Source organism: Phoxinus phoxinus, assembly GCF_949152265.1.
Source record: "Phoxinus phoxinus genome assembly, chromosome: 9".
Classification (NCBI taxonomy): Eukaryota; Metazoa; Chordata; class Actinopteri; order Cypriniformes; family Leuciscidae; genus Phoxinus; species Phoxinus phoxinus.
This window is the reverse complement of record NC_136884.1, coordinates 14,606,385-14,624,333: the sequence shown is the minus strand read 5'-3', so window position 1 is coordinate 14,624,333 and position 17,949 is coordinate 14,606,385. Positions and strand designations below refer to the sequence as shown.

Sequence of the window (17,949 nt, the reverse complement as noted above, 5' to 3'; positions counted from 1 at the left end):
ATTTTGGTCACATTTGCCAAGTTGTTTTTCCTGAGCCCTGAGAGAGCATTTATGCATTTGAGTCATTTAGACATGTGGAATCAAAAGGTGATGGATATCATTCAAGCTTGTGTTTCCAGTCTCACTGTTGTCATGGCCACCAGTTAAAGCATCTGCTATTTTGGTTGCATTTGGTGTTTAGAGGAAATGTGCCGTCTAGCTTAGTGTGTATCTGTGCGTGTTTGAGAGAGTATGTGTGTGCACTGTTTAAATTACCTTTCAAAGCTTTCATTAATATCTCATATGGTGTGATCAATTCAGCCTATCAATTATCGTGTGTGTGTGTGTGCGAGTGCGTGTGCGTGCGTGCGTGCGTGCGTGCGTGCGTGCGTGCGCGCGTGTGTGTGTGTGTGTGTGTGTGTGTGTGTGTGTGTGTGTGTGTGTGTGTGTGTGTGTGTGTGTGTGTGTGTGTGTGCGCAGAAGCAGATGACTGGTTGAGAAAAAACAAACGCCTCTCAGCGTCTCATCAAAGAGGTAATTAGCTCCAGCTCTACTGATATTCTCATTAGCTGATTTATACCCATTAGCTGAGATATAGGCATGGGACCATTAGCTTACCAGACACATGCTTCACAAATTCAAAAGGAGCTTATGGGGAATTGACAGTGGATATTAATGCACACACACACACATAGACATCTCACATAACACATAATCTGTCAAAAACACTGACTAGCTTCTCGATGAGGACAGTTCGGGTAAGTTTGATGATGGATTTAACCCACAATATTCTTTTGAGTTGCTATTGAACATATTCAATATATAGCATGTGGTATCTGTTTAATATATTCTACTCGCAGCTTCATACCTTGATGTACTCAGCAGTCAGACAGTTGCCCGCTGGGTCTGTGTGTATATTATGAATAAATGAAGATTAATGCCCCCCGTCTGATCTCTGTGCTGCTTAAATCTTATTTGGTTAATGAAATGTGCCTGAGTCATAAATCGAGCACTAGGCGGTAAGCAAGCCGTTGATTTGCGGCAAAGTGGACATCAGATGTCCTGACTGCGTGTGAAGTGTACCCGTTTTTAGTATTGTTGTTGTTGTTATTTTTATTTGGTTTCATATACTTCTAATAATAATTCATGAAAAATGAATACATGTATTAATATTATTATAATTACATTTGATCATTACTAATAGTTTGCCTTTGTGACAGTTCTTTGTGGCCCTGTTTACACCTAGTATTAAGATGTGTTTGGTCGATCGGATCGCAAGTAGATGAGAAAAACACGTACCCATTTACAGGTGTTTTAATCCGTCTCTTTTGTCCACTTTCAACCACTTCTGTCCTGATATCTTCAAGGGGAGGGTCTATGTGCGGGTAAATGTATGGTTTTTGTTTTCAGATCTTTCGATCTAATGGACAAAATAAGCTCACGCAATTTACATATGAACTTGACTGGAGATAACTGGAGTACATGAACTGCATGGAGAGCATCAGCTTTGGTTTCTGCTCTGACAGACGCAAGACCACACCGAACGCTGTGAGAGCTGTGTTAGAAATCAGGACTGGTAAGAGAACATTGTGCTTGGTGCGTTTTTCGTCTTCAAACTAAACTTGGGTCTTCAGCTGACAAAGTTGAAATCCCGTCTGGCTATCGCGGGTCCCATAATGTTTACGCATTTGGTCAGGAGGTGAAGAGTAAGTTGTCTTCATTTGTGGTTGTTGAAGGCATTCGGCCACAAAGCAATCCTGTTTTCGACTACCTCTAGAAGTGCCCGAAAGTGAACAAACTTTAGACCCTGTTTACACCTGTATTTAGCGTCGTCCACTTGTGATCCGATCGACCAAAACGCATCCCAGCAAGCAATTTTGCGTTTAAAAGACGTCTAATAGCCGTCTAATAGTCGTCTATAGCTAAATCGTGACTTCAGATTGACCATCACATGAAATTACACTTACATCTTGTAGATATTATTGACATTGGTAACATGATGGGATATCAACCGCTGCCTGGCCAAAAACTACAATGAATCAGTTTTGACTATAAGTGGGCTGCAAATAGCATAGAACATGCCAAAGAAATGAAACCAAACACATTGTAATCACTGTTGACTTTGCTTACATGAGGGAGTATCAATTATCTCGCAAGTTATTTTGGCAAAAACGACATGTACCCAATTCAAGGTTATTTTGACTAGAAGTGTGTTACTCATAGCCGGACTGTCAGGTCTATAGTTAACAGAGACGATGAACAGTAAAGAAATAGTAGGGCATTCTCTCCCTGACTCTTGTCGTCGTCCACTCATGTGATCACCAATTAGTCGATTGCAAATTCGGACAAGTGGGCAACACTTCCATAATCGCCAGATGGCAGGATCTTCTCCAGAACACATTTGCTGATAGAAGCTTGCCTGGATTAGGTTTACCCCTCACCTGCATCATACAGATTTACGGTGTGTGATGGTTTTTATTAGCATAATCTGCTTAATATGCATCAAGGGTGTTGCAGAATCTAGGACGTGTTTATTTTAATGTGTCATACAGTGTGTTTACCAGCGCTTTGATATTCAGGTTCAAATTGGGGGGGATATTTAACAACCGCATCCATGAGCTGATTAAGTCTTGTGAAGTGATGTGAACTACATTACCAATTAAAATATGAGCGTTGTTGTCCATTTATTGTGATCTATAGCCATCAGCAAAAGTTTGTTGTTTTGCAAAGCGCTACTTTAAGCAAATATTTGCATCCAGTCATTTGATTTACATCCACTGATGAGGCTTGATGTCTGTATTTTCCAGAGCACGCCTTCCATTCATTTCTTTATCCACATATATATGAAGCACAATCAAGCCACTTTCCCTCCCTTTCAGCTTTTCTGCCCTGTCACTGATTTCTTGCTCGGTCTTGCTCACCGAAGCCGGCCAGTTTTTTCTCTCCGCTCCTTATTCGATGACTCATGCCCAGCCGACAGCAACACGCTGCACTTCTTAATCAGCCGGTCGCGCGGTGCTTGTGTTGTAAAGGTGGCTTAAAGAAAGAAAGTGTTAAATTCAATTTGAATCGAGTGTACATTAAAATGCTTATTTTGTGTGAGGCGACTGCATGTCAAATTCTTTATGTAGGTTGCACATCCAACTGCTGTTTAAACGTGAGGAAATCAAGATATAAATGTAGTTATAGACGTGTATTTTAGATTTCCAAAACTAAACGTAAACACTTTTCAAAAATGACACAGTTAGAAAACGCACAGTATCAAGTATTTTTGTAACAATGTAGATTATATATATTATGTAATTATATAATAATTATATAAATATTTTTGTGTCGCAAATCCTTCTCATTTCTAAACCTAACCCTAACCATTTCCTATAAAATATATACAGTTTAAAAAAGTAAGTGATAGACAAGTGTATTACAAAAAAGTGCGGGATTTGAATGGGTCGCTATATTGATGAAAATGAAGATTGTTGAATTTGGGCAATCATATGGATTCTGAAGATTTTAATTACAGAGCACAAATAAAATTGATTACTTATGGACAACAAAACAAATTAAGTATTACATAAGTAATGATTAAATTATTGCAGGTATCATTTATTTGAAGGTTTTATTGTATAAATTATGTAATCCTTAAAACGAGATGGCACTAGAAATCCCAGAATGGAAGAAAACATTATATTTTCAAATAAAGTAACAGTGTTGAATGCGATCGAATCCCATTGATCATAAATGCAATAGAATCAACCAATTAATTTCATGAATTAAATCTTCATATAGATAAATAAATGTTCACAAACATTTGAGCTAAAAAACAAAAAGAGCTAAGGACTTATTTTCCTGATGTTTTATACATTAGAAATCCAAGATTGACTGAAAGGTCACCTTAACATAATCGCTAAAGCATTTTATTCACAATCACAGTCAACCCGGGGCCTTAAAGAGCAAATACACTGTTCTGACGGGCCTACTGTATGATATCAATACGTTTTTCATCTCCAGAGAGCCATGGAGAAACTCAAGAACCCTATCCACCTTATGTTGCAATGCTCAATTAAGCAATTTTTTTGGGGAATGTGTGAGACTTCCAATTCAAACCAGTGTGTTTATAATTACAACACATTAAAATAATATGGTAAGAAATCTCAGTTTGCAAAATTAATCATCATAACAAACAGTTTTGTACAGCTAAAAATAACCGAAAGCAAATGACACCGGAAGCCACACATTCAATTTAAAAATAGGTGAATACAGTGAAAAATGGCTCTTGATAAAAAAAGAAGAAGGGTACAACAGTTTGTGAGTGAATGCATGAAACCGGAAACAGAAACAGGGAATGAAACCATGAAAAAGAGTAATTTAACCATCTGAACAGAACCATCAGATTTCTTCACTGTTGAACGAAGAAATGATGATGAGCTTGCAATGTTTGCCTGACTCAGTCGTTGTCGAGGAAGTTACGATAGTTGTAACGTGAGGCCCTGTCACCATGGCTACGCCGACTCTTGGACAAAGGTCCAGTGGAAATTAAACCTTTGGAGGGAAAGTTTGCGATCTTTTGTTTTCTAGCATTGTATTTTTCATATGAGGATTGGGTGTTGATGGAGAAACTATTAAAGATTGAAATACCAATATGCTGCATAGGTATCAAAATATGCAGGTGAAACTCAAACAAATTAAATGCAAAAGTTAATTTATTTCAGTCATTCAACTTAAAAGGTGAAACTAATATATTATATAGACTCATTACATGCATACAGATACATGCAGATATTTCAAGCCTTTATTTGTTATAATTTTGATGATTATGGCTTACAGTTTATGGTTTTCATCTGTAAGAATACTAATAAAGGCTTGAAATATCTCACTTTGCATGTAATGAGTCTATATAATATATTAGTTTCACCTTTTAAGTTGTAATACTGAAATAAATGAACTTTTTGCACGATATTCTATAACTTTCCGAGTTTCACCTGTAATATCATTTAAATCATCAAAATACGAATGTGTAGATGCCAAAAATAGAACAGATGAGGTTACATATCATGTGGTTCTATCATAAAGCATGTATAAAACATTATACAATGCAAAAACACTACACAAGACTTTTAATTTTACACATAATGTACTGAAGATATGCATGTTCATTCATAGATTGATTGAATTGATTAATAAAAAGAGTAAAAAATTGTATGGGCATTATATGTGTTTCAAATATAATGAATAATTTTGTGTCTGATTGGTCCAGACGCTACAAAACTTTTGTGGGTAAATAAGGTTCAAAGATGTCCCTTTGAGGGTACTGCCCCAGTGACAAGCTGTTTTACCCCTAAAGTTATGAAAGTGTATAAATATTTACAAAAATCATTTATAATTATAAAAAATAAAGATATATAATTATATTACCAATGCAAAATTAAATTTTTTCACACTTTTTTCAATCAACCTTTTTCACAGCCACTCTTAATGCTTTATTGGGTTAACTGCAGTCCTAATATGTGTCTCGCTAATTCCAAACGGGTCGTTTGCACTGCCTTGTTCATTCCTGAAGGTCATCTGTGGTAGGACATGAAAGACAGAGAGGCAGACAGAGGTTGAATGCAAGACACTGGGCGGCCTGTGTGTATGCGTGTGTTTGTTTTTGCACTCCAAGGCCGATTTAGGAGGAGTTTAGAGAGAAAATATTCATGAATCTGCCGTTTGATGTCGGCGGGTATTGTTTAGCTCTTAATACCAGGAGAGGTGCTCCAGACTGACAGTACTTCCTGTTTGTTATGATTAGAGTTCGGAAGCCTCATGGCCTTTCGCCTCATCTCAGCCAATGTTTTTCCTCCAGAGGGAAAGTGAGCATTTGATGTGATGTGAAGATGCCGTTCAGTGCATTTTAAGTATATTTCTGTCATTGGATTTGGGCATCCTTTCATTGATTGCAGCAGGGGGGGAAATTGTATATTTTTTGTCATCAAAAAAGGATCAACAAATACAGTCCTTAGGGTCAAACTTGTATATTTTACATTTAAATCTCTCTTTTACTTGGATACATGAAATATTCACCACTTGTCCTCAAAATGCAATTGCTTCAGAGAGGTTTTTTTTTTCTAGATTGAATAGATATTTGAATAGCTCCTGTTTGAATTGTATCTTCAGAGTTAATTACATATTAAATTGTTTCGATTTTAAGCACTGTTCTTTTTGTAATTCCACACTAATCCGGTTAGAGTTGATTTTAAGCTCTTTAAGGCCGTGAAACACCGAAACAACATCAAAGAACTTGTGGCGACAAAAGCCGTCTGTGGCGTCACATGCGTCTGGGCTAAAAAGTTGCGCTTGGTCTATATTTCTCATTTCAAAAAATGGAAACCGAAACTAGGACTGCGGATATACAAACCATAAACAAACAGGAAAAAAAAGGCGGCTCATGTTGTTATGAAAATAATGTAATGCTCAGGTAAGATGGCATACATTAGAACAGGTCCCTTTCATCACCTTGCTTTTCTTCTTGGCAATGACTGGTTCACTAAGTTGAACAGCCAATCAGAGTTCTCCGTCTCTTCGACAACACTGACACTGATATTCAGATGGATGGCCATTTTAATATGCTCAATCTGCCAAAAAGCCACTGACGGGGTCCGACTAGTGCAGATGGTACGGAACGCACACCACAAAACTAAGCTGACAGATGCTCAACGGTGGCCCAACATTGGCTCATTGCCAACCGTCAGCTTGGTGTTTCAGGGCCTTTAGGGACTTCATGGATATGTTTAGACTTTGATATTTGTTGAGACAAGTTTTAAAAGTTTTTATGTTCCAAACTGTTTAGGTCGTTCATCAAAGAGGCAAATTGAACTTCTTTGTATAAAAGTTGAGATTTCCTTCCTTCCATTGAATCTCAAATCATGCTGGATTATCAGCTTCTGCACAAAGTTGTATTAACATTTTTTTTTTATTAAATTAGAATATTACAAAATAGAAGGAATGGCTTTTGGACTCCACTGTAGAAGAAGAAAAAACTTTAATATTAGCAAAAATAAACAAATTCCTCACACCCAAGAAGGAAAGGCTCTGGAGTAAACGACCTAAAATGCTAATAAGAGGTTGTCGTCCAGGACTTTTCCTGTTTTAGTTTTATTTAAAATTCCCACGTTGACTCTTATATTAAAGCTCCAGCGGGCTAAAAGTTTTGTTTGTTTTTACCATTGCAGGTCACTTTTCACCTTGGAAGACCTCTAAACAGGTAAAACGTATCGTATTTCAGCCTTCTGATTTAAATTAATAAACTAACAGTAACTGTGCACTCACTATTGACTGATTAAGTCATATTATACATTGTGCAGAATATGTATGAATAACCTTGACTGTAGAGCTTTATGCATAACAGATGCTTTATCAAATTGTTTTAACATATTACCACTAATTGCTTGTGCCTTTTAATATAAAGTACAGTAAGAATGACTAATTTTCTTCACAGATACATCATCACAACACCAAACGCCAGCTATTTTTAAAATATTTTAAAATAAATCAAATTATTTTAATTGAGCTAATATGATTGTCTAGGTTAAAAGATGTATGTATAATTTGTTCTATTAAAAAATCTGTTGATTGGTTAGAAGTTGCATTGGTGTGAGTGCAAATAATTTATGGAAATTCATTGTTAAAATATGACCTAAATAAACACTTAGTATGTCATAATATCACAGCTGACAACAAACTCTTAGGACCACCGCACCTTCACTAATCTTTTCTCACTAACCAGTGCGCTGTGTAATGTGGCACGTACAACATTGACCCTCAGCAGCGGTCTGTCCACTGTTTCTGATCCAATATTGTCTGCTTGACCACATCTTAAACTTGAACTGTACATGTATAGAGATATTTGAAATCTAGTTTTGCACAGGCAGCCGGCTAGAATTTGCAATGTTTTGCATACAATATGTATTTTATATTTGTTTTGCAAATCCAGTAATCGCAACTGAAAGTTAATGGAAATTCATTATTAAAAGATGCCGGAACCCTAGTGGAACACACACACACACACACACACACACACACATATATATATATATATATATTCTTATTTATTTATTTATTTATTTATATGCCTACCCATGCACCCACACATCTATTTATTTTTGGTTTGAGAACGCTGCCCTGTCTGCTTCATATAACAAAGGCTTGACTGGTCATAAATCGACTGATTTTTCTTCAGACTACAGAGTCAGCGGCACTGCCTTGAGCTCCTGCCGACTGTACTGTCATTCTTCAACACATATCTTTGTATCTATCTCTAGGGAACAGAACTGGGACAGAGTGAAAGTAGTACCCGCTGCTGCAGTACAGTAGAGAGCTGCGTGGTCTTTATCATCTCGCTCCCTCCCTAACGCTGGGGTTTAATTAGACATCATTTGCTTTAAGAATATCTCCACAGCCAGAAAAAGTTTCATTACTTGAAAATGTTAAAGTAGTCTATCTTTTTTCGCAATTATCCATGTCTGAAGAATATTAGCCTACGCTGAGTCACAGCACTGCATCATTTAATCTAGTGAAATTATGAAATGCCAGTAAAGGATACTTTGGCTTTTGCTAAAGACCGCCCTATGGTTACAGCTGTCAAAATGTTGTAATGCATATGAGAACCGCTTAAATGAATACGGTTCCCACGGCTCTCTGCCCCGCACTGGTTACCACAATATCTTTCAGGCTTCTGACAATAGTTCTGTTATTGATATTTGTTCTGAAATGGCTCAGCGATTCCATCATTTTGACCAAATAGCCATTATTGCAAAGTAGATATGCAAAAAATGTTGCTTTACTAAATGAACATAATCGTTTGAATCATGATTTATATAAAATATTCCTCTCTTCATGCGCTCATACTCACAAGTCATAAAGTACTGAGTGCAAACGCTCCAATTTCCACAGAAACTTAAAGGGGAACTATGCAGGTTTTTTAGCTTAATTTACCTTAAAGGGCACCTATTCTGACATTTAAAATGTTCCTAATGTTGTTTTGGGAGTCCCCAACAACAGTTTTACATGCATGCAATGACAAAAAACACTTTTGTTGTCGTATAATATGCATTTATTTTTGCCTGATTTGCTCACCGACTCCCAAATGATTCGTTCAACGACTCATTTTTCCAAACCCCTCCTTTGCGCGACGCTAATCTGCGTTGATTGGTCAGATGACCCAGCAGTGTTTACAGAGATAATACTTATTGTTTAACACGGAGTACAATGATGCTTTTATCAATTAAATTGTGTTATAATAATGATTATAGTCCACTGCTTTGTAGTTTGTAGTAAAAAACTAAAAATAAGATAAAGAATTTAATGTTATGTTAGCGAGCATAGCCCAGAGTTCATATTGTAAAAGCACAATCAGTCTTTGTTTGCATTAGCCCGATGCATAAACATAATGTTTTTACAAAAAAAAAATGCAGTTACGTTACTAAGAGGTATTACTAGCTATTCTTTAAGACAAGTCCGAAAACAACGACAAACACTTCACATATCTCAATACAATTGTCATTGAAGACCTAGAAGCTAAACGGTGCTTACACAACAAACAAAATTATTATTAAGCATGCTACATAAAACATAAAAGCAACAATTATTAATAACACTTACAGGTTGTGATACGGAGGAGGAAGCTGATGCAAATACACTTGGAATTGAACCTTCCTTCAATATCAGCGGCTCGCGAATCCAAGCTTGAGTGCATTTAAGTTGGTAAAGCAATCGTCTTCAAAATGGCGCGAACAAAGCACAAGGCTCGGACTATACTTCTGTGGTATAGTTGTATATATGAATTGTAGCCACTTAGTCTTCAAATGCTCCTCCTTGGGCAGATGAAAAAAGTTGGCTTTTGAGTCGCACTTCAGAACACAGCGTCTCGTCGCCCTGATGTTTTCACGTTTTCCCTGCTGGCCTTGGAGCGCAATAAGTGGGCGTATCGTATTCAAATAACTTGACAAGTTGACGTCATCTAGTCAGAGAAAAAGCTTCGGCCTTCTAACGATTCATAAAAATGACTCCGAGTCGACTCTTACTTTTGAAAGACAATAACTTTATATACGGTGCACTTTCATATTTCAAACTTTGCAGGATGTTTTTGTTCACTTAGATCTATGTTACACACTACATGAAAGGTAAATTTCAAAATTCCATAATAGGTGCCCTTTAACTGAACAGCTTCGGAGTCATTGGAATGGTTATGTTACTTTTTTCGGGTTGAATGGTGGCCGTCCCGCTTCCCCCTGGTGCCTGTCTATTCCGAAGCTGTAGTGGGAGCTCTATAGAGAAACCTGCGAGCAAAAAGCGACAATACAGCGAAGAAATTCCCGAAAATGCATAGCTCTGCTTTAAAGGCCAAATTTAAAGTACATTAAAATGACCACAATATTAATTGTTTGGTTAATTTGATATAACCAATCAAAAAGAATCAACTTTATCCTAAATGTATGATATAATGCCCAGCACCAGTTTACATTGAATACATACACAATGTACAAAAGAATCTGATAATGGAAATGTGATGTTTACAAACCCCATCTAAACCACAGATACTCTTATGTTTGCTCACTCTTTCCTCATAAAGTGAAATATGTGACATTCATTATATAGTGAAGGAGTGAACAAGTCAGCAGAATGTGTGAGATGTGTAAAATGCCAACCTGACCAGTACTACAACTAAGACTAAACCCAATATCAGTCTATTTCCATTTCATCTCTGAATGATTAAACTCATATGACCCATTCTCACAGACTCTGACTCAAAGATGAAGAGTGTCTGAGCAAATAAGTTGAGTTAAAACATAAAATATTTATTAAAAAAACTGTATTTTTTATTCATCAAAAACCTGATTCAAGCACAAACCTGAAGTTATATATGAAAAACTGACGTGAACCCACCCAAAACAGTTTGTCCTTTAGCAGACCTCTAGCGTGAGCTGCAAAACATTTCCAATGGATGTTGATTCTTTAAGGGGACATTTACCGTGAGCAAACCCCTATTTGCAGGAGTGTGTATGTCACGTCGCTTTGCTCTGGCACTATTAATATCATCTATGAGCTAATGTGCGTGCGCGTATGAGTTTGCTTGGCAGTGACATGTTATAATCTGTTTGTTTCCCATCTGCACACAGCAACCCAGAGGCATTTGCCTTCATCCTCTAGAGCTCCTCCAGATTAACATGCTAACACAGACCTCCTTTAATAAGCCCTGGCATCTTCCTCATCCTGGCATCCACTTTCTTTCTTTCTATTCCCCCTTCTCCTTCAATCAGGCCTTTTGTTTGGCTTTGCTTTTAGGGTGCTTTTACACTAGAGCTTTTGGCGTGAACCCGAATCCATTTGTTGTATAAGTTTGGTTAGTTTAGTTCATTTTAAAGAGCACCTATTATGACCCTTTTTACAAGATGTACATCTCATACTGTATGTGCCCAGAATGTGCCTGTGAAGTTTCAGCGTGTGCCTTGGATACTGTTGCCATCTGTTTGGCTTTATCACCCCTATCTATCACGGTCACACTCACGTGACATTGCAGTTCTTCATCATCATGAAAGTCTATTATCTGCATAAGTTTTAAAGCCTTATCAGTCTAAACTTCTGATATGTGGTTTTCTGAGCGCACACATCCGAACCATTCGCACAGAAAGCCGATGTCAGACGGGGCGTCCCGTGAGTATTAAACTAAGTTCTCTTTCACGTCTTATTGTGCTTAAACTGTCAAATACAGAGAAGGTTATGTCAAAAACACTCAAAGTTCACATAAAAACAGTCGGTTTTGTCTGTGAACGTAAACAGCAAGTAAAGAAATCACATGTGTATGTTAGATTTGTAAAAAGCAGCGTAATACACAGTACCCACTGCTATATATGCTGTTAATATGAATCAAACAACAAAAGAAAAACAGAAAATCACTCGCTGCACTTGATTGAATAACTTATTAGCTTTAATAAGAAATAATTTATGTTCAAACACCATGTAAAAGTGATTTATGCATAATAGGTGCCCTTTTAAAGCTTTTTTTTTTTTTTTTGCTGTAACACCGTTTTACTTTGGTTGGGCAAAATTCAGAATTGAATCGCCTCTCTTATGATTCATGAGCTGGAATTAAACGGGCCACGACCCCACAGGAAGTTAAATGAGAAAATGAAGTAGAATTTACTTAAAGCTACACTGTGTAATTTTTTAAGTTGATTCTTAGCAAAAAAAAAACACTGTGTTCTTTCAAAATTATATGTGCTCATTAGTGTACAGTGCTATGCATAAGTTTAGACACCCATGCTAAAGTTGACTAAAAAGAGGAATAAAAAATCATCTTTTGGAAATTGAACTTAATGCCTTAATTTAAAAAAATAGGAAAAATCCAACCTTTAAGGACATCAATTTTCTTTGTGAATGAATAATGTATCGTAAATAAATAAATGTTCTTCCTTAAAATACAGGGTGCATAAGTTTGGACACCCCTATGTTAAATTCCCATAGAGGCAGGCATATTTTTATTTTTAAAGGCCAGTTACTTCATGGATCCAGGATACTCTGCATCCTGATAAAGTTCCCTTGGCCTCTGGAATTAAAATAGCCCCACATCATCACATAGCCTTCACCATACCTAGAGATCGGCATGGTTTTATTTCAGTTAGCCTAATAGCTGGTTTGATTTGCATTGAGAGATGATCGTATGGAAAGTACTCCATGCCGATCTCTAGGTATGGTGAAGGCTATGTGATGATGTGGGGCTATTTTAATTCCAGAGGCCAAGGGAACTTTATCAGGATGCAGAGTATCCTGGATCCATGAAGTAACTGGCCTTTAAAAATAAAAATATGCCTGCCTCTATGGGAATTTAACATAGGGGTGTCCAAACTTATGCACCCTATATTTTAAGGAAGAACATTTATTTATTTATGATACATTATTCATTCACAAAGAAAATTGGTGTCCTTAAAGGTTGGATTTTTCCTATTTTTTTAAATTAAGGCATTAAGTTCAATTTCCAAAAGATAATTTTTTATTCCTCTTTTTAGTCAACTTTAGCATGGGTGTCTAAACTTATGCATAGCACTGTATAATTACTTCTACCAACTAATCAAGTATTCTCGTAAGCGTAAATCTGCCATTTATAATACATACGGGTGAGCTGCTCGAATGGCGGAAGCCATGCTGCGCCTCCATCTTGAAAATACATTAGCCAAAGAGGGACATACCTAAAAAATTCAAGCTTCGCTTTTGCGTTTTTGCACTCAGTGGCACCGTGATGAATGTGAGTTGGAGATTACTCGCGACTGCCGGCAGATTTGAAATAATAAAACGGCCACCGTACGAGTTAAAACGCCCTCGGAATGGGAGGGGCTAGAAAGTAATATTCAGTTGGTAGTCATATACAATTTCACCGCTAGAAGGGATGTAATTCCTACACAGTGTAGCTTTAAAGAATAAATATAAAAATATATATATAACAAAATCCATTGCCAAATTATGAGGTATCAATAAATACATTTAAAAACTATTCTCCCAAAAACAGATGTTTTAATTACTTTTTCACTTTTTTCAATTCAATAACTGACCGTAACCAAAGAATGTCTAATAAGGGGAGAAGGTTCACTCTCACTACACTTCCGGCTTCTGAACTGGACGAGTGCAGACGAGTGCAGAATGAATGGAGGTCTATGGAGCTATACCCCTCAAAATCCACTTTTCTCAAGATATAATTTTTTGTCTAGTAATTTGAATGTTGTATTCGAAAGGAGATGCAAAGAAATTGCACATTGCTGGGTGTTAGATTTTTTAGAGTCACTTATTTGCTTTAAAAAGTCTTTCAAAATGTCAATGACGTCATACACATCGTACGACCAGAGATGCTGCTTTACGGCAATCCTTCAGTCACTGTGGTGCTTTTGCTCTGCACTTTATTTTCTCTCGAGGCATCGCCAGCACAGCTGACACAGGTAAACACACGTGCTAGAAGAGTTTCTGCTAGAATACATTCTGATCCCGCTTCGGATGCCATGATGCCATCAAGCGGTATCTCTGGTCGTAACCAGTCATTCACTGACCAATCAGCGTTCATTAGCAGAATGCTAGCGTGTTATGGGCAACAACAACTCAACCTGTAAGAAATCGAAAGGACATAAGTACTCGTTCATTCAATTTTCGACCTATAACCCATGTTGAACTTGCCAAACCTACAATCAAATCTTAGATTTCTCAACGGCAATCGGGTGAAAGAGACAAATTTAGCCGTCTAGCCCCATAGACTCCCATTCATTTTGCACTCGGGCAATCGCCCCCAGTGGAACTCTGGTGGAACTACAACCAAAAATTCGGTAGAATAGGACTAATAGGGAGTGAGCAGGCTCTCCGTACACGGGCTCTGCCGTAACTATATACTGAACAGCAATACTAAAAGAATCATGAATGAAACCATTAAGAAGCTGATTCAGAACCAGTATCAATATATCAATATAGCAGCGATACTCACCTCAATGACACAAACTGACTAGCAGGACTGGGGGGTGGAATTGAACTTGAGTTCAGGCCAAGCAATCGAATCTTGCGTGAAAACAGCCTTGATATTAGAAAAGCGGACTTCTATGTCTGCTTGCTGTTCTTTGTGCATTCTGTTTGCATAACCTAATTTTGGGTGTCGTGCGAGAGCCCGGTGCAGTGAAGTGGTTTGGGAGCGTTTCACCCACAGCTGCATTAGCATGAGAAAACACAAAGATTACATTCAGTATCGTCAGCAATAGAGAAACGCATCAAGCGTCCTTGATGAGCCCTTGATGCCGCCTTATTTTGCTGAGCTAGAACTAACTTGCCATGCATTGTGTGTACACTTCATTTAAAAACTAATTACCGCAAAAGCGAGTTCATTGTTAAACACCTTCCTATCCCACGGCCAGTGAAATTCCAGGCGGAAGTTGCCTGGAAGAGCACAGTTTGCTTACTCAGTTTAGCATTTTAATAAACTCAGCGCTGGGAGATGATTGGGTGCTTTACTGAATGCCGGTGTATTTGCAGGTCTTGGAACATTGGGATCCTCACAGCAGTCCCACAACCAGTCTTTCTATCCATGCTCTCCCTCACAGCGCTCCATATCTGCACTGGCCCTCAGGTCCAGAGTTTGACTTGACCAAACCTGACCCCTATGACCTGTATGAGAAGTCCAGGGCTATCTATGAGAATAGGCGTAAGTAACTGAAGCAACATCTTGCTAGCATCTAAAGCTATTGATTTCTAATTTATTAGCCTGCTGCTAATCTGTGCTGTTTATCTACTGTGTTTTTTCCACTCTGAAATTTGCACACATGCGCATACACACCAAACATATGGAATTAATGTTGTGCTTATACGTCTTCTGCTGTTCTTCCCAAAAAAAAAAGTGTAGCACTGTGTCCTAATGAAGCACAATGCTCTAAAATAGCTAGCGTAGCAGTAAAAGCTAACTTGTCTGTGGTATGTTTTTCTGAGACTGCATGAGTGACGATACATTTTGGTGATTCGGTTATTATACTCTCTAAGACACACAAAATACCTTTTCATTGTTGTAACTTACAACCTATCTTATCCTCCGTGGTAAGTGTTTTAAGGTTATCGCGTCTTGTCGATTTGTAATTTTCCCACAATGAAATCCGCAGAGCTGCTCTGGAGTCCGGGAGAACTTCAGTTGACTTAGTGACTTCAACGTTATCTAACACTTTACATTATTAATGCAGGTACTTTCTTAACCAAATTTAGAGACATTACCACACATGCAGGCTTTCTGAACTTTCCGAGGTCCCCCTGTGAACCAACATTCATAGCATTTGCCATTCGTACAAATATGAATATACTCATAAATGTATGAAATTGCCTGCATAGTGATCAAATACGTCTGAACTGTCGATAGAGTTGACGTTGCATTTCTAAAAGTGACTGACAGCAATTAAATCAGTGGAGGTCAACATGTCGCTTTGTTGTTATATGCGTATATATATTCAACCGCTATATATTCTCTCCTATTACTGGTCACTTCATCCTTTCACTGTGCATTTGCATAAAGTTGAACTGCTAAACTGTACTAGATTTTCTATGGTATTAAATCAGCAGGGAGTTGGTGTGCTCTCCCTCATTACTGTTTCCTATTCTATACCTCCTCCTTTATGTTGTATATCGTGTTCTCTTTAGTAGTCACAGCTGGCAATGACAGCTTGGCAAATGGAAATGGAGATGTTGGTTAATATAGTGTGTTGATGTTGTTTGATAATGTCATTATCTTGTCATGTACAAGGATCCTCCAGAGAATTATACGAGGTTTCTGCTTTATAGTTATAGTACATATTATATCGGAGACACTTTAGCATCTATTGTAGATATGCTGGTGATATAGATATTAGATATGATGTGCGCAAACCATTCAGTTTCTCTTCCAGGTAAGTATGCTTGCTTCCTGAAGTTTGATTACATTTCGTATATATTTCTGTGAGACTCATTTTATTTTATGAGCAATATGTTTTAAACAGCCTCATTTTGAGAAATTGTATTTCTGTATTGACAGTGGCAATGTTTCAGTACGTTCAGTCATAAGACTGATGTTCATGTTTTATAGCTGTTTGAATGTCATTTGATGTTGCAAAGATGATGTAAAGATGTCCAGTTGAAGAAAAAAAGTTGCTAACCTAAATTTTTAAGTACAATCAACTTGGGTGTTTAAGTCATTTCAACTTGAATTACATTAAACTGACTTTAAAAATGAGTTGAATCTTGTAAAACTTAGGCTATTTTAAAAAGTTTAATTTACCTTAAAGGGCACCTATTATGACATTTAAAATGTTCCTAATGTTGTTTAGGGAGTCCCCAACAACAGTTTTACATGCATGCAATGTTAAAAAACACTTTTGTTTTCGTATAATATGCATTTATTTTTACCTGATTTGCTCACCGACTCCCAAATGATTCGTTTAACGACTCATTTTTCCAAACCCCTCCTTTGCGCGACGCTAATCTGCCTTGATTGGTCAGATGACCCAGCAGTGTTTACAGAGATAATACTTATTGTTTAACACTGAGTACAATGACGCTTTTATCAATTAAATCGTGTTATAATAATGATTATAGTCCACTGCTTTGTAGTTTGTTGTAAAAAACTAAAAATAAGATAAAAAATGTAATGTTATGTTAGCGAGCATAGCCCAGAGTTCATATTGTAAAAGCACAATCAGTCTTTGTTTGCGTTAGCCCGATGCATAAACATAACGTTTTTACAAACAAAAAAATGCAGTTACGTTACTACGAGGTATTCTATTCTTCAGACAACTCCGAAAACAACGACAAACACTTCACATATCTCAATACAATTGTCATTGAAGACCTAGAAGCTTAACGGTGCTTACACAACAAACAAAATTATTATTAAGCATGCTACATAAAACATAAAAGCAACAATTATTAATAACACTTACAGGTTGTGATACGGAGGAGGAAGCTGATGCAAAAAAATGAACCTTCCTTCAAAATCATCCGGCTCGCGAATCCAAGTTTGATTGCATTTAAAAAGCAATCGTCTTCAAAATGGCGCGAACAAAGCACAAGGCTCGGACTATACTTCTGTGGTATAGTTGTATATATGAATTGTATCCACTTAGTCTTCAAATGCTCCTCCTTGGGCAGATGAAAAAAGTTGGCTTTTGAGTCGCACTTCAGAACACAGCGTCTCGTCGCCCTGATGTTTTCACGTTTTCCCTGCTGGCCTTGGAGCGCAATAAGTGGGCGTATCATATTCAAATAACTTGACAAGTTGACGTCATCTAGTCAGAGAAAAAGCTTCGGTCTTCTAACGATTCATAAAAATGACTCCGAGTCGACTCTTACTTTTGAAAGACAATAACTTTATATACGGTGCACTTTCATATTTCAAACTTTGCAGGATGTTTTTGTTCACTTGGATCTATGTTACACACCACATGAAAGGTAAATTTC

The 17,949-nt window shown here is 37.3% G+C and overlaps 1 protein-coding gene across 1 annotated transcript in view; it reads left to right on the top strand.

Annotated features, from left to right (window-relative positions):
• magi2a (membrane associated guanylate kinase, WW and PDZ domain containing 2a) overlaps positions 1–17,949 on the top strand; it is a 191,550-nt gene that overhangs the window by 148,981 nt on the left and 24,620 nt on the right. Inside the window, exons 11-12 of the mRNA XM_079622872.1 lie at positions 7,188–7,219; positions 15,013–15,181. Of these exons, the coding sequence (XP_079478998.1) occupies positions 7,188–7,219; positions 15,013–15,181 (201 nt within the window). The remainder of the gene's footprint in view (positions 1–7,187; positions 7,220–15,012; positions 15,182–17,949) is intronic.